Source organism: Cetorhinus maximus, chromosome 5, assembly GCF_964194155.1.
Source record: "Cetorhinus maximus chromosome 5, sCetMax3.hap1.1, whole genome shotgun sequence".
Classification (NCBI taxonomy): domain Eukaryota; kingdom Metazoa; phylum Chordata; class Chondrichthyes; order Lamniformes; family Cetorhinidae; genus Cetorhinus; species Cetorhinus maximus.
In genome coordinates, this window is record NC_135883.1 from 34,220,102 (window position 1) to 34,241,860 (window position 21,759).

At 40.8% G+C, this 21,759-nt stretch overlaps 1 protein-coding gene across 2 annotated transcripts in view; it reads right to left on the reverse strand.

The window, feature by feature from the left end:
• Positions 1-311: 311 nt before the first annotated feature.
• The window catches only part of colec11 (collectin sub-family member 11), a 39,209-nt gene continuing 17,761 nt past the window's right edge, over positions 312-21,759 (reverse strand). Inside the window, exons 4-7 of one of the 2 annotated variants that reach the window (XM_078541691.1) lie at positions 17,221-17,292; positions 6,344-6,397; positions 6,150-6,245; positions 312-3,385 (exon numbers count right to left, since the gene is read on the reverse strand). In XM_078541691.1, the coding sequence (XP_078397817.1) occupies positions 2,994-3,385; positions 6,150-6,245; positions 6,344-6,397; positions 17,221-17,292 (614 nt within the window). In that variant the 3' untranslated portion in view covers positions 312-2,993. Of the gene's footprint in view, positions 3,404-6,149; positions 6,246-6,343; positions 6,398-17,220; positions 17,293-21,759 lie in introns of both variants that reach the window. The other variant, XM_078541690.1, reaches the window with a different exon arrangement.

Here is a 21,759-nt window from a genome sequence, read left to right on the forward strand (position 1 = left end):
TCTACTTTGCACATTTTATTTTATCCAGCGATACAAGTCTAAAGGACATTATAGATATATATGTTAAAGTCAATGATTTTATTATTCCACACCCATTATAGTTAGTGTTGAAATGCAGCTCTAGTGAAAACATGAGGTGCTATAGTTATGTATTACTTTTAGATTACTGTCGTTCTTTTGCCTGGATTATTGTTTATTGCTAAGAGATAGCACAAGCAGTCAAGGCATTTTAGTGTCTACAGGGATTACCTTCACTAGATCACATCAACTGAACCTGGGTAACTTAATATAAAAATGACAGCTATGTCCTATCACAGTACTAAATATTTTTAATATTAGTGGTATCAGAAATTGGCAACATCAGTAGCATTAATCACAGTTGAGGCCAAATTACACAATGCCAGAAGTACATTGGTGGTAAGAAAGGTAGCAGAGAAACCAGGTTTGTCAACACTTTTTACAGCATTACCAGAGACTACACCCAAAGGATAATGGGTCTATAAAATGAACTTGTGTTAATAAAATCAGTGAGATATTTTCTTTACACAGAAATTAACATCTGACCAGTGGTAACCAGATACATCACATTGTTCAGAAGGTTATAATAAGATAGTACAGGTACATAATGCAAGGGAACAGACTCAACTGGAGGAGGTTCCAGAAACGATAAGACTTTTAATTTCCTTTCAGAAGGCCACCCTGGACATTCTTGTCTATATCTGCATTCAAAGAATAGGGAAGTTGAAATCATAGGTCTCCTGCCAGGCACAGGGTCCGTATCATTCTGCTTTTGCTATGTCTCATTCTCCTTCCCACCTGTTGACACAACCTTAATCACAAAAACATTAAACTCTGTTTGAAGCTATCTTTTGGAGCCATCCTTCAAACACATGTACTTCTCCTGTTGTTTGGCTCCTGGAAGAGCAGCCCACTAGTACTGCCAGTGATCCTGAGCAAACCAGTGCCTCACAGCAGCTGACATCACTCTCACCAATAGACACACACCAGAAGAGATAGCACTGCTGAGTGCAGTATACATGGGAAAGGGCAAAAGTGGGTATTAGACCAGGGTGCTAAATATTGGGAATAAATTTTAGAAATACTTAATTGGAGAAAGCTAAATATTGGGAGAATCACAACCATTATTTTTTGCCACATCCCCAACACAAACTCCATTCCCTAGCTACCGACTCCATCCCTCTTCCTGGCAATGGCCTGACGTTGAAGCAAACTGTTTGCAACCTTGGTATCATTTTTGATCTTGAGGTGAGCTTTCAACCACTGCCATTCAATCATCATGACCACCTATTTCTATCTCAATCACAATGCCCAACTCAACTCATCTGCTGTTGAAACCATCATCTGTACCTTAGTTACCTCTAAACTTGACTTTTCCAATGCACTCCTGGCTGGCCTCACATTCTCCCCAAACTTGAAGTTGTTCAAAACTCTGCTGCCTCATTCTAAGGCCTAGACCCATTCACCCATCAGCCCTGTGCTTGCTGGACTATATTGGCTTCTGGTTAAGCATTGCCTAGATTTTAAAATTCTCGTCATTGTTTTCAAATCTCTTCATGACCTTTCCCCTCCCTATTTCTGCAATCTCCTCCAGTCCCATAACCCTCTGAGAAATCTCCTCTAAATCTGACAACTTCAGCATCTCTGATTTTAATTGTGCCATCATTGGTGGCCATGCCTTCCGCTGCCAAGGCCATAATCTCTGGAATTCCCTCCCTAAACTTCTCCACCTCTATACCTCTCTATCCTATTTTAAGACACTCCTTAAAAACTTTCTCTTCACCTGCCTTAATATTTCCTTATGAAGCTCAACATCAAATTTGGCTTTATATTGCCCCCGTGAACCACCCTGGTACATTTTATTACATGAAAGGCACTGTATAAGTACAAATTGTTGTTGTTGATGCTGGCCATATAATGTCAAATGTTCCTTTTGCTTTGTAAATTACAGTAGTGCAGATAAATCAGATAGTGATGCCAGGCTGCTGCTACTAATTTGTGGGAAAGGAGATGGAAGTTGGGTTTACTGAACAAGGCATCAGTCACTTGTGAGATACATAAGTGGGCACCAAATTGGATGATACTGCAAATGATCTCCATGTCATTCTGCAAAGAGAGAGGCAAGACAGTCAAGGGAGAATGTGGCTCTAACTGCTGCAGCAGTACAATCACAATGATGGAAGTGTCCTTGAAGCAAATGGTGAACCAAAGCTTCAGTCATTGTCAAGTAGTTGTTCCTGAGCCTGCAGACATGGTGCTGGCATAATGGCAGATACAGATAGCTCACCTCTGCTGTCCCCAAAAAGCATACTTTGATCTTCTTTGTCCTATTGCATGAAATTCTTTGATAGGCTCACTTTGAAATAAGTGGAAAACGAGGTCAGCAAAGAACAATTTCTAACCCCTTATGTCTTGCATAGAATGGCGAGAAAAATAACAAAAGTACCTTTAAGAGTTTGCTTTAATATTCATTTTAAATGGGCAAGGAATTGTGTTTGGCCCAAAGCAGCAATTAATAGCTTGTCATTTACAGTATTCAAAAATAAATCAAAAGGCTAAATTGATATCAAATGAGGAAAGAGAAATTTAAGCAACAAATGAGTGTGGGTAATTTTGTTTCTGTGAGATAGTGTAAAATAGAATGTCAGTTCAGTCACCCATGTACATCTCGCCCAATTTTTATTTCTATTGACCTTCCCCTTTTCCCCTTTTTACAGTATCATCCAAAGTCTAATTATTTCTAGCCTTGTTCTCTGAAAATATAAAGCACAAGAAAGTGGTTCTGCTAAAATTCAATATATTTATCCTAATTGTGCTGTATACCTAAGAGCATGAGTGAAAAATGAGATTTATACAAAAACTCCGGTGGCTTTAATCATTCCCACGTTGAGGTATCATAGCTTTTAAAACGAATACTAATTTATCCATTGTGAATGCGGAATAATATCATGCTACAACATCAGGAGTTGACTGAATTAAGGTATATCTTTATCAAATTCACAGACAAAGTACATTGTAATATGACAGGTGACATCATTCCAACCCCCAGAAGATACCATTTCCGCACAGTCTTCCTCCTCATAGGCATTGTTTGGCTCTCCATTCCGCCACTTGTTGAACGTCTGCAGGGGCGACCCATCTGTAAAGACAAACTGGCCTTCCTCCTCCAGGTCATTAACACCAATGAATACTCTGCTGAGGCCGGCTTCGCTGATGTACGAAGCAATGAGGCTATTGGTTGCTTCATCTTTTGGCATTATAAGAAGTCCTCCTCGGTCACGACAATACTCATGGGCATCTGTGTACCTCTTCTCTTCCTTCACCAGGAGGTAAATCTTATTTTCTACCTCTCGTACTCCAGCAACAGCTGCAGGGGAGGGCAGTGCTGAAAAGTGAGCACTTTGATTTCTGTTATATTTAATAAGATATAAGCAGCTTTATAAAGACACATTTCCCCATGCAGATTATGATTTAAGCTGGCATGCCTACTCCTGTGTCCTTATGGAGGAGAAATATCAAAATGTGTACATGTATTGGATTTGGGTATAAGGGCACAATATAAAATATAGGGAGTGTGATTAGTGCAAGAGTACTACAAGTGATTTCAGGAAGACGTAAACAGGTTAGGTTAGGTTAGATCGCTAGATGTCAGACAAAATTTAATGCGGTGAATGTGAGATGATACATTTTGAGAGCAAGAATGTGGAGAGAATGTACATATTTAAGACTTTAAAGGAATAGAGGAGCACAGAGACTTTGCCACATCTTGCATTACAAGAGAACACTTCAAAAATGCTTCAATGGCCATAAAATGCTCTAGGAATTCCTGAGCTTGTGAAATTAGCTATATAAGTACAAGTTCAAGTTCATTATAAACATAAATCTTTAAATATGGAAGAATAAGTTGATAAAGATGTAAAACCAGAGGATTGTTGGACTTTTTATTAATTGGCATATAAAAGCAATAAAGTTATAGTCAATCTATTTGAATCATTTGCCAGGATTTTCTCTTCGGTGTGTGGGGCCCGCCCCCACACGCCAATGCATAAAATGACGTAGAGTGACGTTGGGCGTGCATCCCGACGTCACCGCGCATCATTCCGATCTTCCATTCGGCAGGCACGCACCGGAGGCAGCTGTGCGCCCGCCGAACTGTCAAAGGCCTGTTAAGGCCATTAATCAACCAACTAAACAAATTGTCAGGGCTGCCCGTCCAACCTTAAGATTGGCGGGCAGGCGAGGAGTCCAAGCAGCTTTCATGTTTTGCATGAAACCTCATCCACGGGCAGGATGAAGTTTCATGAAGGATTTATTAATTAAAAATTTTTATGAAAATTCATAAACACGTTCCAGCTCATGTGACACTGTCACATGAGGGGATATGTCTGAATAATTTTTTTTTCTTTTTTACCCCAACTTTACAACTGCACTTAATCTCCCTGCGGCAAAGAGCTGCCTCAGGGAGATTTCTGCACTCTTTCGCACACATGCGTGAAAGAGCACAGGCCCCGACTCTCCCTCCTCCCCCCGCCTGCACAGGTAACGGAGTGCTACCAGGTGCGCATTGCCCTGGGTGGGCTTTAATTGGTCCGCCCACTTAAAATGGTGGCGTGCAACCAAACGTGGGCGATGATCAGCTCTGCGCCCGCCCGCTCCCAACCGGCCCACCCGACGGGGAGAAAATTCTCCCCATTGTTTAGGCCATGGTTAAGGAGGATCTGCAGAAGAAATTCTCCAAGATAATATTACAGATGAGAGGCGGTATAGTTATGACAAGAAACTGGGTTCTTTTCATTAGACCAGAAGGCGGCTAGAGGAAAATCTGATGCAGATATTAAAAATTATGAAGATTATTTTTTAAATAAGTCTGGAAAGATCGTTTCTACTGGTCAGTGAGCTTGTAACTAAAGTGTACAAATTTAAGATCATCACCAAAGAAGAAAGGGAGAGATTAGGAGATTTGTTAAAATTATGCACAGAACATAGTTAGGACACGGAAACCTTATCAGAAATAATGTGGGGTTAAATTATTAATGACTTTTAAAATAAATAATTATTTCAAAAAAAGGTTAAAATGAATGCCACTAAATGGATAGCTCTTTTAAAAGAGCCAGGACGAATGCAATGGGCCAAACAGTCTCTGTTCATGTTGTAAAATTTAATAATTTTATGATTTAAATCAGGATGATCTAAATATCTCTCCACTTCCCCTAAATTTCATGGCCAAGAGTTTCAATTATTTTGCACTGAAGTCAGCAAAACTATCGCAAAAGATGACTTAATTGCATAAGCACATTTATTATGCGTAAATTAAGTTCCCACCGATCATTAACGTTGGTTTAAAAAAATCATGCTGGTAGCTGGTTCCACCCACAAAACTGGCCACACCCCCAAATCAAATTAATGAGCAAGCTGATTGCGCCTGTTTGAGGAGGCTTTTCAAATTAAGCTCTTTTTTGAATGCAAACACTAGTCACATGTTTTAAACATTTTTTTTTACATATGAAATAATATTTAATTTAGTAAGGAACTGACTAGGGCAAAATGAAACTAGTAAATGATTTGGTATAAATATTTTAAATAATTTTTGATGATTCAAAATTAGTTTACTCACAGGTGTGGTGGACTGAACACATTAAAAATGTTTATTTTCAACTGCTTTAATAAAACTGCACAAGATTACCACCATTAAACATATGATTGAATATCTTTTAATGCAAGGAAAAAATAAATAATTCCATTCTGTTCACTGCTCAAAGGCATTGGCTCATGGAAAGTTTTACACTGTTATCACGCAAATGAATTTTGTGGAAACTTGATCTCTAACTTCACTTCAGGAAAACAGAGCAATTTCAAGCACAATTTGTGTCCATATTGTCAATCATGCCCAAAGCAGAAACACTAACCCAATATATTTAGCAATTGTACAACTTCCTGTTGAGCATGATACCTTAAAACAAATGATTACTGCTTTAAATACACATATGCCTGCACTTTGCAATCGTTGCAGTTTGAAAGATTGATGACTGCTCTAGAAGGCAAAGTAAATATCATCTGACAGTAAGAGGTGAAATGTTATTGGCATTTTAATGTTAAAGCGAAGAGGTCTTAGAATGAATGATCAAACTTACCATTTTTAATGAAATTGAGTTCGTTTGTTAACTGTGTCACAAGAATGTCCATTTCTCCAATTACCTTTCTCAGTGGGCCGCATTCACAGGGTAAGCCTGAGGAGATTGTACAGGACATTACTTAGAGACAGAATTAAAGAAACAGACTTGACATAAAGCAGGGCTATACCCAATAGAATTTCCAATAACTCTACCTGGATCTCCGTTTTCCCCTTTTGGTCCTAGATCACCAGTCTCTCCTTTGTTTCCTGATAAATTAAGAAATAAGAATTTGAGCTTCTCAGTTTCTACCAAGAGCTAAAACCTCATCCCTTAGTATCAACTTAATTTCTGCTGAACTCTCCCCTTAGCTTTGACATAGAACATTAAGAGCTATCTGGAAAGCAAGATGGTGAAGGATAGTATTAGAGCCAATATTTACTAAATCTTACATTTATTTGCAAAGTGAAATATTACAAGCATTCACCTCCTAACTCAAAACACCCCAGAGTTTTAATATTGTCTCATTATATGTGCTCAATTAATGGCCTCCACCTGCATATAATTAAACAAAATTGACAAATAATTAACACTTGAAGTGCCCATTGTATCCCACCTGTGGTCTAATCAGAGTTTGAATATAACTAATATTATAACTGTTAAAATATTTATATTATTTTTAAATCACATGTTTGTACATGCCTGCTATCCACAAAATTTTATATCATGTTTTCAAATTTTCCAATAATTTTCTAATTATTTTGTTCAGTTTTATAATGGAAAGGCTCTTTCTAAGCTAGTCACAAAGTAATTCTACCTTTTCACCGGTACTGGTGCTCTACCACCCGAGTTTTAAATTTTCTGGTTCCTCAGCCTGTGAAACCAATAAGCTCCAAACAACTCCACTTCTCTGCTTTCCAATTTCTCTTCGTTTTTCTCTTTAACTATTAATAATCATATAAAATTAAAGTATTTTAATTCTAATACAAACTGCCCAAGGTTTACTGACTAAATTGACCGACAATCATGGATAATGCACACCAGAATTACCCCACGTCTTTACTTTAATCAGGCCAAAATATACAGCATGCAGACAATAAATGCAATGGCTAAATAACTGACTTTTTCCCCCAGACAGGGAGCATTTCACGCCAGGGCCAAATTTTAAACATTCTGGTTCAAGCTACCCCATGATTTTCTGATCAAAAAGTGGAACAACTTGGGAAATAGGTGATAGGTGCTCGCAATGGGTATGCATCTTTGCCAGAATGATAGGCTTTTAATGTTACATATATCTCTTTATTTAAACATGGTATATAGGCCAGAAACAAAAAATTGCCCCTTTAATTAAAACATTTTCAAACACGTGCAACTCCTATGATGGCTCAATTGGTGCACAAACTGTCCAGCTTGGAACCAAGCCATACACACTAGGAAGGCTCATGATCTAGTCTAACCTTGGCTGGGATTGTAGTAACAGAGCTCCTATCAGCTCAGTTTTGTTTAAAGAGATGGTGGGAAAATCAGCAAAGATATGCTGTTCAGTAACCCTTAGAGGGAGTATGTTTTCCTCTATAAATGTTGGGTGAGGCAGGAGTGGGCTTGACTGTGACACCACAGAATGCCTGCTCACAAATGGCGAATGGGCATTTGGGTAAGGTACCAAAGAGCAGCCAGTGTCTACAGAACCATACTGTACTTGTGAGGAGGAGGGGAGAGAAGAAAATTAGGTGGTGAAAATTTCAAACAAATGATAATCGGACCTAATGCACACAATTAAAAGAATTGAATTAAATGGTATTTTTATTTATTTAAATGTATACAATACTTATTATTGATAGACAGGAGCTATAGTTATCATGTAAATAATTCCTTTTTTATTTTTATAGAGGGAAATCGTCCTGTGTAGGATGATAATGTACCTATTTTAGTGCATCAGCTGGATTGGTTCCAAAGCACCAGAAGCCTTCTGGTATCTCAACAAAGCAACCATTATTCATGGCTGAACTTAACTAGTAAGTGGAAAAAAAATCATTCAGCGACAGACAGCATCCCAAATGAACCCACTCCCTGCCCTTAATTTCACAGAATTTGCTTTTAAGCAAGAATCACCGTAGGATCAGGAAAACTCTGGCTGATATTTCTTCACCCTAGTATGGGAACAGTGGGGTTGAACATAGCACCAAGCTGCTGATTAAACTGAAATCGACTCATTCAGTATTGACCAGGGGGGTCAAACCTGTGACTTTTCCAGTCTATATTTGTGATAAACTTGGAGAGCACAGGATGGGTTTCTTGTAAGAAACAGTGAACTTTATTAACAGACTTCAGAGGACACTACATGCTTGTTCCAAGACCAAGGCTAAAAAGCCCCACCCTGAAGATTCCCCACGCTTAGGGCTGATTGGTCTATACAGTCACATGATCCCCATAACAGTAAGAAATGGTTTAATTTACAATCATTACATTCCTCCCCCTTTACTTTTGTTTTACCACCCTCTTATTCACAAAACATCTTAACCCATATTATATACAATTCTATACAGTTCATGCCACTATAAATTTAGTCTTTGAGGAGGTTTTCGGATTCGGGTAGAGTGATGCAACTCTACAACTGGAGGTTCTTCCATGGGATTGACTTGCACAGGAACTGCAGCTTCAGGGACATCCCTAGGCAATGGCAGTTCAGAATTATTTACTTCAGCAGAGACATCCAGTATGTCTATTCTTTGTCGATCTGGCACCTCAGGTGTCGAAGTTTCAACTTTGATTTCAGGTGGATGAACTGGTTGTTAGAGGGTTTCTCGGCTTCTGAGGTGATCCACACGTTCCCTAGCAATCCTGTTTTCCACTTCTAACTGATAAAATAATGTTTGTTTTTCAGAGACGGTTGCACCAGGGACCCATCTCAGTCCAGTTGCAAAATTTCTAACAAAAACTGTCTCTCCTACAGTAAACTCTCAACCTTTACTGTGAACGTCATGATTCACTTTGACTCCCCCGATTTCTCTCCACCTTCCACTCTAAATTAGAGAATACTAGACTCAACCTTGTACGAAGTCGGTGCTTCATTAACAACTCTGAGGTGTTAAACTTGTGGTCGCATGAAGAGTTGTGCAATGGCAGGAATCTTGAAATTTGTGTTCCCTCTGATAGTTTCTTCATGCTTGTTTTAAAGGTTTGTACTGCTCTTTCTGCCAAGCCATTAAAGAAGGGATGGTACAGTGCTGTTCTGATGTGTTAAATCCCACTTAGGTCACAAATCTTTGGAATTCAGTGCTAGTGAAAGCCGTACCATTGTCTGACACAATAACTTCAGGTAAACCATGAACACTTAAACTCTGGTGAGGTTTTTCAATGGTTGCAGACGAAGTGGTGATCTCACTTCAAACACGTCCATCCATTTGGAATGTGCGTCGATAATCATCAGAAACATAGTACCTAGAAATGGACATACATAATCTGTCTGTATGTAGTCTAACACAAGGTCAACCAGGCCATTCTCACGGATGCAGCAGGGCTGAAAAGGGGAACTTCTGCTGTTGCTGGTACTGGAGACAGTGTTTCACCATTTTTTTTATATCACTGTCTATACCTGGCCACCAGGTATAACTTCATGTGAGCATCTTCATTTTTGAAATACCAGGATGCACACTATGAAGTTCTTCTAATAGCGGTTCTCTTCCTTGGACAGGGAAAACAATTCTTGCTCCCCATAATAAAATACCATCTTGACAACTCAGTTCTGATCTACATACAAAGAATGGTTTTAATTCCTCACGAACTTGAACATTTGACCATCCTTGTAATACTTGTTCACGGACTCTTGCTAAAATTGGATCCCAATTCGTCCAATCTTTATCTGTTTCACACAGACTGGTGAAGAGTCCAGGAAATTTAACGCAAGTATTGGTGTGGTACTGGAGGTGCTGGTGCATGTGTAATACTATCTGGCAAAGGGAGATGACTGAGGGCCTCGGCATTTGCTATATGCACACCCAGATGGTGCATAAAAGTGTACTCGTATGCCAACAAAATCAAAGCCCATCTTTGAATTCCAGCAAAAGGTATCAGTGGGATACCTTATCTTCAATAAACAATCCTAACAGTGGTTCGAGATCTGACACCATGGTGAAGTGTCGACCATGTAAATATTGACAGAACTTCTTTACTCCAAATATGATAGATAAGCCCTCTTTTTAATTTGCAAGTATCCTTTCCCAGCTGCAGAAAAGGTTCTGGATACATATTCCTTTGGTCTTTCACATTTGACTTCTGTTTTTTCTTCTTGTGTTTGCCACTGGATTTTGTCTCACTTTTCATTTTGATTCCACAGTCGGCCGAATTTCTCCCCGGCGAAATCTTAACTTGGTTCAGTTCAGGGGTTGAGTTACCATTTGCATCTTGGAAAGTTCCATAACTTTCCCTTCTAATGCTTTCTTCGGTCTCTCTTCTGTAACTTTTGGCTTCCTCTTGGAACATTGAACGTTGTTTGTTTTTTTTCATCCGGCTGTATCTTCAGTTGGTTCAGAGTGGCACTGCATTTGTTTAGCCTCTTTTCATGATTTTTCCATGGGCCCAACCCTGACCTGAGGGATCCTTGCTTCCTTTGGTTCCTCTATCTCATTCCTAAAGACAGCATCATATTTCCTTATCAACTCAGGATTTCTTCTTGTCCTGATCTGAAAAATTTCTGACCAGTTTTAGTTTGATTTCCTTCAACCAATCACGGCCCAGAAGGCTAGGTCCTTCTCCAGTTGCAACAACTATTAGCAGCTGAACCGTCTGTTGCCTGTATGATACAAGTACAGAGGTACAGCCTTTCACCTGTGTGGCTTCTCCTGTGTATTTTTTTCACTGAGCAGCAGTTTTCCCCAAACTCTATGGCTGGGTACCTTCTCGGAGGTATTTAAAGATGTGTTCTCCCACCACTGTGAGTGATGCTCCTGTGTCCACCTCCATGAGCAGAGGCTTTCCATTTACTTGAAGTGTAACAGTGATTGGTTCAGTTTTCCTGGCCTTCAGATTGTATAGGGAATAAACGTCAGGCTCTGTAACTTCTGGCTCTTCTATATTGTGCACTCCATTTAGCTTGACCTGATGTCTGAATGGCTGTCTTGGTCTGGTCCCACACTGTTCAACAATATGCCCTTTTTTGTGGTGGTAGTGGCATCCTGCCTCTTTAAATCTACAACCTTCGGGTGCATGATTTCCCCCACAATAGTAACACTTTAACTTCTGGATTACTGGTGGGCTGCCTCCAGCATTTCTTCTTGTTTTTCTAGCGGTAGGGGCCGTGTCCTGCTTCACTGTAGCCTCCCTGATCTTCGCTCCACGCCCGGCGGCAGATTCCCGTCCTAGCTACAAAACGGCGCCATGTTTCACACTCTACAGAGCCTCCAAGTCCCTCTCAGCACTCTCCATTGCTACCGCTGTCTCCATGGCGCGCTTCAGGTCTATCTCAATTCTGCAAGCAAACGGCGCTGAATAGCGACATTGTTTATGCCGCAAACTAAACAATCTCACAACGCGTCGTTTAAAGTATCACCGAAGTCATAGTGCTCCGTTAACTGTTTTAACTTTGCGATGTGCATTGCATGATCATAGAGGGTTTAGGCTGAAAGTGTCCCTTCACAAGGTCTACTAGCTCTGTGAAGGATCTGGAATGTGGTGCGTTCAGAGCCGTCAATCTATGGATTAGAGTATAGGTTTAGCTCCAGCAGACACTTAGGAGAATTGCCTCCTGTTTCTCCTCCGTCGTTATTTCGTTAGCTACAAAGTAGAAACCCAATCGCCCAATGTATTGATTCCTCGACTGATGAATCGGACAGTTCTGATGAAAGGTCACAGACCCAATACATTAACTTAGTTTTTCTCTCCACAGATGCTGTCAGACTTGCTGAGTATCTTTCTGTTTTTATTGCAGATTCCCAGCATCTACAGTATTTTGCTTTTGCATTCAGGGAGCCATTTTTCCGACCTCAAATCATAACCGATTACTTCGATTGCTTAGTCGCAAATCATTGGATTCCGTTAATGTATCCAGGGTAGGAGAGACAGGCTAATTAATTTGGATTAGTTAAGTGGTTCAAAATAATGGAGGCTAAATTCGATCGTCCCTGAAAGCAGAGGCAGGACTCACTATGCATGATTACTGTATCTGTTCAATGTCATGCAGCTCACATGCCAACTTTGTGCTGCCTGATCATTTGAATGATTGCTGCAGGCAGGCAGCATTAACTGTGCTAACCATTGATTGCGTGCATCAGGACAGGGCCCAAAATTCTAACTTGTTAGCAAAACTTAAACCAGCCTGCACTGCTTAAAGCTAGACTGCACCTTTTAAAGTGGAGGTGCAGTGTGGTTGGAGCAGATGTTGGCAGTCATGCAAGAAGTAAATCTGACCTGGGAAATGGCAAAGAATTGCACAACACAGGAGAGAGCATGCTCCAAGTTTTTCAGAAGCTGCATTAAAGGCGTTGGTGGAGGAGGTGGAAAAGAGGAGAGGTATCCTGTGTCTGCTGAGGCCCAGGAGGCCCTTCCAATACATGCTCAGAAGGCAATGGGAGCAGATAGCCATGCAGGTCAATTCCAGGACTTAAACCCTGATGATCTGCATCAGCAATGCCAGCAGAAATACTATGACCTCACAGGAGTCATCAAGTTCAGTGAATGCATCTTAAAGTGCCATATGCTAACAACTGCACCACTATCCCACACACTTCTCAGTTCACTACACTGCCATCACTCAACTTCTAACAATTTACCAATCAGGACCTCTACCTAATATATAATATATATATGCTTCACCTTATCCTGCCACACTTAGCACTGCTGCAAGCCTCACACCCACATCTCACAGCTTACACACACAGCCATTAAAGATGACAGTATCCTCATACCTAAGCCATCTTTGCACATCCCCCTTCCCTTCATCCCACATTCTCTTTGGATTTACCACCACAACCTTACCCTTGTGCCTTTTTCCTTTCAGATACCCAAGGAATACAACCTGGCCAGACAGTGGATGAACCACCCCCCAACCTAAAGAAGAGAGTGATGAAGATGCACTTGATTTCACAGTCGCAGTCACAAGCTCAGATACTGACACTGTACGTAATTTAGATGACAGCACAGAGGTGGGGCATAGAGTATGAGTGGGCTGCAGCCAGGCCAGGGGACAAGAATAGAGCATATGCCAGCTCACCGGAGGGCTCTGCTGCAGAGGACTCAGATGAACACTTCAATGGGGCAACCTACAGAAGAACTGTGATGAGTATGCACAACAAAATGCTGGTATCTGATGAAAGGTCATCAATCTGAACTGTTAATCCTGTTTCTTTCTCCACAACTGCTGCCTGACCTGCTGAGTATTTCTAGCATTTTCTGCTTTGTTTTTCCCAGATTTCCAATATTGCTTTTATGTTGAAATGTTTGGTGCATTGGGAAGCCTGTGGTCAATGTCAAAGAACATGGAAGAGTTCAGCACCAACTTGGTACAGGGATTTGTGCAGAGCTTGGAATCTATTCTTTCCGACATGGAAGTAGTGGTCAACTCCATTCACACATTTATGGACCCAACCATGACGCAGTGCCTGATGGCTGACGTCACAGTTTCCATTGCAGCACAGGCAACAGCCAATTAATGTCTTTCATCAATCATGCTGCAACCACTAGGGTAGCACTATTGCATAAGAGCACTAGAACAGGCAAAGACACATGGAAGACAGGCTAACAGGGAACAGAGGAGGGTTATTAGTTGACTTATTCATGCAACATGCATGATTTCACTTATATTTTGATTGGAATGTTTATTTTGTGGTGGCTTTTATTTTTGCATTGTGACCACGCAGACACCTTGACAGTCATTGACAAAGAAAAGACTAAGGACTGTTGGTGAATAGAGATTTCAGGTTGCAATTACTGATATTGCTCTCAGATGAGTTCATTATAGACAAAGCAGCCAGAAAGAGGCTGTCCAGGTTGCTTTCTCTTTTCTTCTTCTTCCTCATCCTTATGCTGCTGTTCCTCCTCCTCACGTTCCTCCTCTTCAGCTGTTTACCGTTTAGCTGATGGCAAGCAATGTCCTCTCATGATGGTGAAGCTGTGCAGCATACAGCAGACCATGATCAATCTTGACACGCACATTGCTGAGCACTGTAGGGCTTCTTCAGAGCAGTCTAGTCAGCGGAAGTGTTGTTTCAGCACACCAGTCGTCTGGTGTATCACACTTCGTGTGGCAGCATGGCTTACACCGTATGCAGTGCTGAGTGCTCGAGTCCCAGCTATTCATAATATAAATCAATGATTTGGATGAGGGAACCACAGGTAATATTTCCAAATTTGCTGATGACACGAAACTTGATGGGAATATGAGTGGCGGAGAGGATGTTAAGAGGCTTCAAGGCGATTTAAACAAGTTGAGTGAATGGGAAGATACATGGCAGATGCAGTATAATGTGGATAAGTGTGAAGTTATCCACTTCGGTAAGATAAACAGAATGGCAGAGTATTATTTAAATGGTGATAGATTGAAAAATATTGATGTACAAAGGGATCTGGATGTTCTTGTACACCAATCTCTGAAAGCAAGCATACAAGTGCAGAAAGCAGTTAAGAAGGTAAATGGTATGCTGGCCTTCATTGCGAATGGACTTGAGGAAGGAACAAGGATGTCTTACTGCAGCTGCACAGGGCCTTGGTGAGACCACACCTGGTGTATTGTGTGCAGTTTTGGTCTCCTTACTTAAAAAAGGATATACTTGCCATAGAGGAAGTACAGCAAAGGTTCATCAGACTGATTCCTGGGATGGCAGGATTGTCGTATGAAGAGAGATTGGGTCAACTAGGCCTGTATTCAATTGAGTTTAGAAGAATGAGAGGGGATCTCATGGAAATGTATAACATTCTGACAGGGATGGACAGACTGGATGCAGGGATGATGTTTCCTCTGGCTGGGGGTCTAGAACAAGGGGTCACAATCTCAGGATACAGGGAAGGCCATTTAGGACTGAGATGAGGAGAAATTTCTTCACTTGGAGGGTGGTGAACCTGTGGAATTCTCTACCACAGAAGGCTGTGGAGGCCAAGTCAGTGAATATATTTAAGAAGGAAATAGATAAAGGCATCAAGGGGTATGGGGAGAGAGCGGGAGAATGGCATTGAGATAGAGGATCAGCCATGATCATATTGAATGACAGAACAGGCTCGAAGGGCTGAATGACTTATTCCTGCTTCTATTTTCTATTTATGTTTCTATGCTGCACACGCGTACTTGCATTGCACACCAGAGTCATTAGCCATGTCTTCAGCAGACAGCCCTTGTCACCCAGTTGCCACACTTTAGTTTGCCATGGTGGCTCAAATGCAGCTGGCAAAGGGGACAATCACAGAATGAAGGCATCATGGTAGTTTCCAGGATATCAAGTATTGACCTGCATGATTTGCTACCTATGGTCGCACACCTTTCGAACACTGAAGAAGTGGAATTCATTTCAATTCCAGTATAGGGCAGAGTTGGCATGAGGTGCCTGCAAAGCAATGTGATTGATGTTAATAGTGCCATACACCGCGATTGACCCTGCAATCCTAGCAAAGCCATGTGCTCGCTCAATCTGCTTCTCAGTGAACAGAGAGCCTCATTGACCTGTTTTATGTACGATTGACCCTGCAATCCTAGCAAAGCCATGTGCTCGCTCAACCTGCTTCTCAGTGAACAGAGAGCCTCATTGACCTGCTTTTGTAACAGTGGATGTTGCATTAAAGGGATCATCAACTACCTACAAGTTACTCAAATGCTGGTTGATTTCTTCTGGCTGTTTCTATGATTCTACAAATATTTGGTGCTTTCTATAATTGTTTCAAATTGTAAAAGTCTACAGCAAGTGGTGTGGCAGGAACTGAAATACTTTTTGGTTATTGCAAGGCTTCTGCACAAACCAGTTCTTGCAGACATGAATGCACTAGTAGGCATTGCCCTTGAAATATAGCAGATATGGAGAATGAACAGAGGCCTCGCAGAGCAAATCAAGCTGGTGGAAGAGGGAGGAGGGCGGAAAAGGCACTGATGGGAGATATTGCAAATATCTCCAGCTTGGAAGGAGCCAAACACACAAGTTCATCGCCACAGTCACCTTCATAACCACTGGCAATGCAGTCATTGTCCTGCTCTGGTTGCTGTAGTGGCTGCAGCAGGTGGCAGGTTTCCATGTGGATGTCCTTACTGAAGTACAAATGGCTCATACATTGTTCCTCACTGAGATTCAGGTAGCAGAATTTCCCCCTGAATGATCTGGGCAGAAATGGCCTTCTGACAAAAGGTTTTCTTCCCCTCCTTTCTCTTCCAGCAGTTTGTCCTGCTCTGTGTGACCTCTGATCATTCTCCAAGTCATGCTCTATTCCAAGGGGAATGTCTACCAGTGCAGCCAAGGCTTGGAGCAACTGGTTTGTGCACAAACGCTGAAATCAGCAAGAAGTCCTTCAGCACCTGCCACACTACTACCTGTAGACTTTTGAAACTTGAAACAGCTATACAAAAGCACCAAACATTTGTAGGATCATAACAACAAGGGTGTATCAATCAATAATTAACCAGTAAGTAATGGGTGATCCCATGGTGGGATGGGGATATTTCCTATTGCTGACCACATGTTGAGTTATTCTAGGTTAAAAGAAGGCATTAGCTGGAGCTCCAAAATGGCATTTATGATGTCAGATCAGTATGGTACACTGATTGTCGTCAGAATCTGCCTGCTCTGTATTCTTCAAGCCAACATTCACTCCGCAGGATATAACACCCTCACCAATATGAAGTCTGGCATGATTCACCCGACAAATGTTTTCACATGCTGCAACCCTATCTTGAACACCTAAAGGCAATTGTAATGCTCAACAATTGCACAAATGATCCCAATTTCTCGACCAGTCACTTTGATGGGGGTAAAACAATGATTAATGATGGAAAATATGAGACGACAATGTTATATCATAGAAAATTCTGTTTGGCAAGGAGTTTCATAAAATCCACACAGCTGCTTAGTTGGACTATGCGCCAATTTTTTTTTTACAAAGAGCAAATAGAATGTTAAAGTACCTTTTAACCCAGCTGGGCCTATTTTTCCAGGGCGACCCATTGTACCCTTTTGGCCTTTTTCACCAATAGGTCCTGCAAAAAACAAAAAAGAAATTTGTAAATGGTTCAACAAAATCTCTCCGACTATTTTATTTCATATAACTTCATGAGATTACTCCCAAGACTTTCAGAAATGTTGATTATTACCAAGAACACTTGTTTTGTGGTTTTCAAGGAAATAGACATATGGGAAGTGTAATCTCCAAGCAATAAAAATTAATTCCAACTTTGTCTCCATAAATCTACAGGACTGGCTACCATTCCCCACACAATTTTGTCAAACATGCATGCACGCAAGGAAGTTAAGCTAGACAGGTGATTCACTGAAATGATGAAGATAAATTACAAAAGCATATGTGTGGTGGAGGCAGGTTCAATCAAGGCATTCAAGAGGGCATTAGATGATTATTTGGATAGAAACACTGTGCAGAGATACGGGGAAAAGGCAGGGCAATGGCACTAAGTCATAAAACTCATTTGGAGAGCCGGTCCTTCTGTGCCATTAAGATTCCCTGATCCTGTGATTCATATGTGGAGATAACCAGAAATTGTGTAGTTGAATATGATCTAGATTGATTTGTGAAAAATTAGCAGCAGTTGACATTTTGGTATTAAGTCCAATCGAAACTTTTCTTGTAGGCTCGTGAGCTTCTTTAAGTAAAGCAACAATATTGGCAAAGCTAAAAGCAAAAAACTACAGATGCTGGAAATCCAAAACAAAAACACCTGGAAAAACTCAGCAGGTCTGGCAGCATCTGCGGAGAGGAGCACAGTTAACGTTTCGAGTCCGAATGACCCTTCAACAGAACTAAGTAAAAATAGAAGAGAGGTGAAATATAAGCTGGTTTAAGCGGGGGTGGGACAAGTAGAGCTGGATAGAGGGCCAGTGATAGGTGGAGATAACCAAAAGATGTCACAGACAAAAGGACAAAGAGGTGTTGAAGGTGGTGATATTATCTAAGAAATGTGCTAATTAAGGGTAGAAAGCAGGACAGGCAAGGTACAGATAGCCCTAGTTGGGGTGGGATGGGGTGAAGGAATCAAAAAAGGCTAAAAGGTAGAGATAAAACAATGGCTGGAAATACATTTAAAAATAATGGAAGTAGGTGGGAAAAGAAAAATCTATATAAATTATTGGAAAAAAAAGGGGGGGAATCGGATAATATCACCACCTTCAACACCTCTTTGTCCTTTTGTCGGTGACATCTTTTGGTTATCTCCACCTATCACTGGCCCTCTATCCAGCTCTACTTGTACCCCCCCCCCCTCCCCCACTAACCAGCTTATATTTCACTTCTCTTCTATTTTTACTTGGTTCTGTTGAAGGGTCATTTGGACTCGAAACGTTAACTGTGCTCCTCTCCACAGATGCTGCCAGACCTGCTGAGTTTTTCCAGGTATTTTTGTTTTAATATTGGCAAAGCTGTATTTTTATTTCCCATCCCTAGGTACCCTAAGAGGTGGTGCCCCATGGTGCCATATCTTTGAAATGCTGCACCCAGCAACAAGTGAAGGATTAGTGATACATGGCTAAGTCAGGATGTTGAGTAAATCAAAAGAAATTGGAGTTGATTGTGGCCAATGAATGGACCTGTGCTTTAACTGCTCTGTTTTAACTAAAATTATATAGTACAATAAAGAAAATGAATATAGTCAAGTGAGAGTGATTTAACATCTCTCCAGTGGCAGACTTCAACACATTGTTAAAAAGTAGCAAAAGATGAGGTTTGAACTTTTGTTCCAAAACGTTGGAGGTCCTCACAGATTTAAACAGTAATTTTCAAAAACTGACATTTGATCCACAAATACAAATAAGTATAAACACATGGAACAACCAGTTAGTCATTGAATTCATTCTCTGGCTGAACTATGTTAGTGTGTGACCTCCTGTCCTTTATCCTAAACAAAGGCCTGACCACTTGCAAGCAGTGATCATTAAAACAAGCCATGTTGTAGTTGGTGAGCTAATGACAGCTTGAAGATTCATTTATGTCCATGTGACATGTAGTGGCTGTTAAGCACTGCTTGGGTGGTACAATCAAGAAACAGACAGCTTGTGGGAAATTGTTCATTTTCTAAATTCAGAAGATCATGATGAATTCATTATTTTCAGATTAATCAGGTCAGAACAAGCATATTTAATGTCCCAACCTCATAACACTAATATGTAGAATTCATACTCAATTAAAATAGATAGTCACAATAGACTAAGTGCTCTACATTTCAATATTAACTTAAATTTACTTTAGTTATAAATATAATAACCACAGCAAGGATGCCATTTTCGGCAAGGCCTTCTACAGGCACTAGGAAATAAGGATGTTATAGAGTTGAGTTTCCAGGCAATATTTCTTGGTGGAATCATTGAACTTTATTTTCAACACAGCAGCAACGGCTACATGTATGCATCTAATTCTGTATCTAAAGAAGCACTCTCTCCTAGAGGTTCCCTGCGCTGCTAACCTACTGGTTTACACAGATCATGTGATCTTACAACACAGGATTATTCTGAAAGCTAGTCCTGCATTTATAAAAAATATAATTACTATATTCCTCCTCCTTTAAGTTTTCTGTATATTTTGTATTTACAAGGATATTTAGCCCATGACATTACAATATTTACACAGATCTTGAAATAACAAGTTCAGTCTTTCAAGTGGGGTTTCCTGATCCAGGTGGAACATCGTAGCTCCACGACTTCCAATTCTTTGACAGGAACCAAATTCTCTGGAACTGCATTATCAGGTACCTCATTAGGCACTTGCAGTTCAGTGTCTTCCACTCCGACAGAGACATCAGTATGTCTATCCTTGGTTGAGCAACTTCAACAGGAACCACAGGTTCAGCAATGGTTACAGGTGGAACATCATTTTGTTGGGGCATCTCCCTTCTTAAATGATCCACATGCTTACCAGTGATCTGGCCCTTCACTCCCACGTGGTACAACAATGATCCATTCAACAGAGCTTACTTTATCAGGTCCTTACTTTACTTCGGTCCTCCACCGAAATTCCTTACATATACTGCTTCTCCAACAGAAAATTATCGCTCACGGCTATGCAAATCATGAGTTGCTTTTTGGTTCCTTGACTTTTCTCCACCTTCCCCTCCAAATTAGGAAGTACCAGGCTTAATCTTGTTCGAAGATGGTGCCTCAGCAGTATCTCTGCAGGTGTTGCACCTGTCGTGGTGTGAGGGGGGTGTTCTGTAGTGAAATAGGAAACGAGCAAGTTTAGTTTCCAATGATTCAACTGTTAACTTTTCATTCCCACCTTTTATTGTCTTTTTGGAACCTTCTTCCTTTTCGCCGCCTTCTTTCTACCACAAAGTTTAGTCTCGACCTTTTTAGCTTCACTGTCGGCCAGACTTCTCTCAGGTGAAATCTCAGCTTGTCTTAGTTCGGTAGTTGAGCTACCCATGATTTCACTATCTACTCGGATCTTGGAAAGTTCTACGACTTTTGCTTTCAAGGTCTCTTTAGCTTCATTCAACTGATTCTTCAGCTCTTCTGTCTCCTTCTTGTATCTGTTGACTTCCTCCTGGAAACTTGAACATTGCTGTGTCTTCCCTGCCAACTGGTTCTTCAGTTTGTTCAGAGTGACGTTGAATTCATCCTGTTTCTCTTCGTAACTTTCCGGAGGCACAAACTTTGACCTGAGGGATTCCTGTAGTGTATGAAGGTCTTTCAACAGGTTTTCCTTTCCTTTGTGAAGCTCACTCACTTCATCTTGAATTCTGTCATTCAGCAGGGTCTCCTTGGGTTTCTTCTGCTGTTCTTCCATGTCATTGTTTAAGACAGTCTTCATTTCTTCAGGTTGCTGAATGGTTACACATTCCTTTTTCATCCTGTTGCAGTCTTTGGACTCTCCAGGCTCTTTCTGAAGTACCTGGTCTTGTTCCTTTTCCAACTCAGGAACTCTTCCTACCTTTTTTTGAAATCTCACTGGCCAATCAAGGTTAATTTCCCTCAACCAATTTTGACCTAGAAGGCTTAGTCCTCTACCTTCTAGTACCATCACAGGTAGTTGTGCTGTTTGGTGTCTATAATAAACAGGTAGTCTGGTGATACCTTTTACCTGGATTTCTTCACCTATGTACATTTTCAACTTGGCAAAGGTTTGTTCCAAATTTAATTGCCGATCACCTTTATTTAAATATCTGAAAGTGTGTTTCCTATTACAGTGGTAGAAGCACCAGTGTCCACTTCCATTTTTAAGGGTTCGCCATTCACTTGCACTGTGACAGTAATTGGCTCTGTCCTCCCAATTCAAGTTGAATAGTGAATAAATGTCAGAATTGAAAACAAAAACAGAATTACCTGGAAAAACTCAGCAGGTCTGGCAGCATCGGTGGAGAAGAAAAGAGTCGACGTTTCGAGTGCCAGACCTGCTGAGTTTTTCCAGGTAATACTGTTTTTGTTTTGGATTTCCAGCATCCGCAGTAGTTTTTTGTTTTTATAAATGTCAGAATTGGTTGTTTCTGGCTCTTCTACACTATACA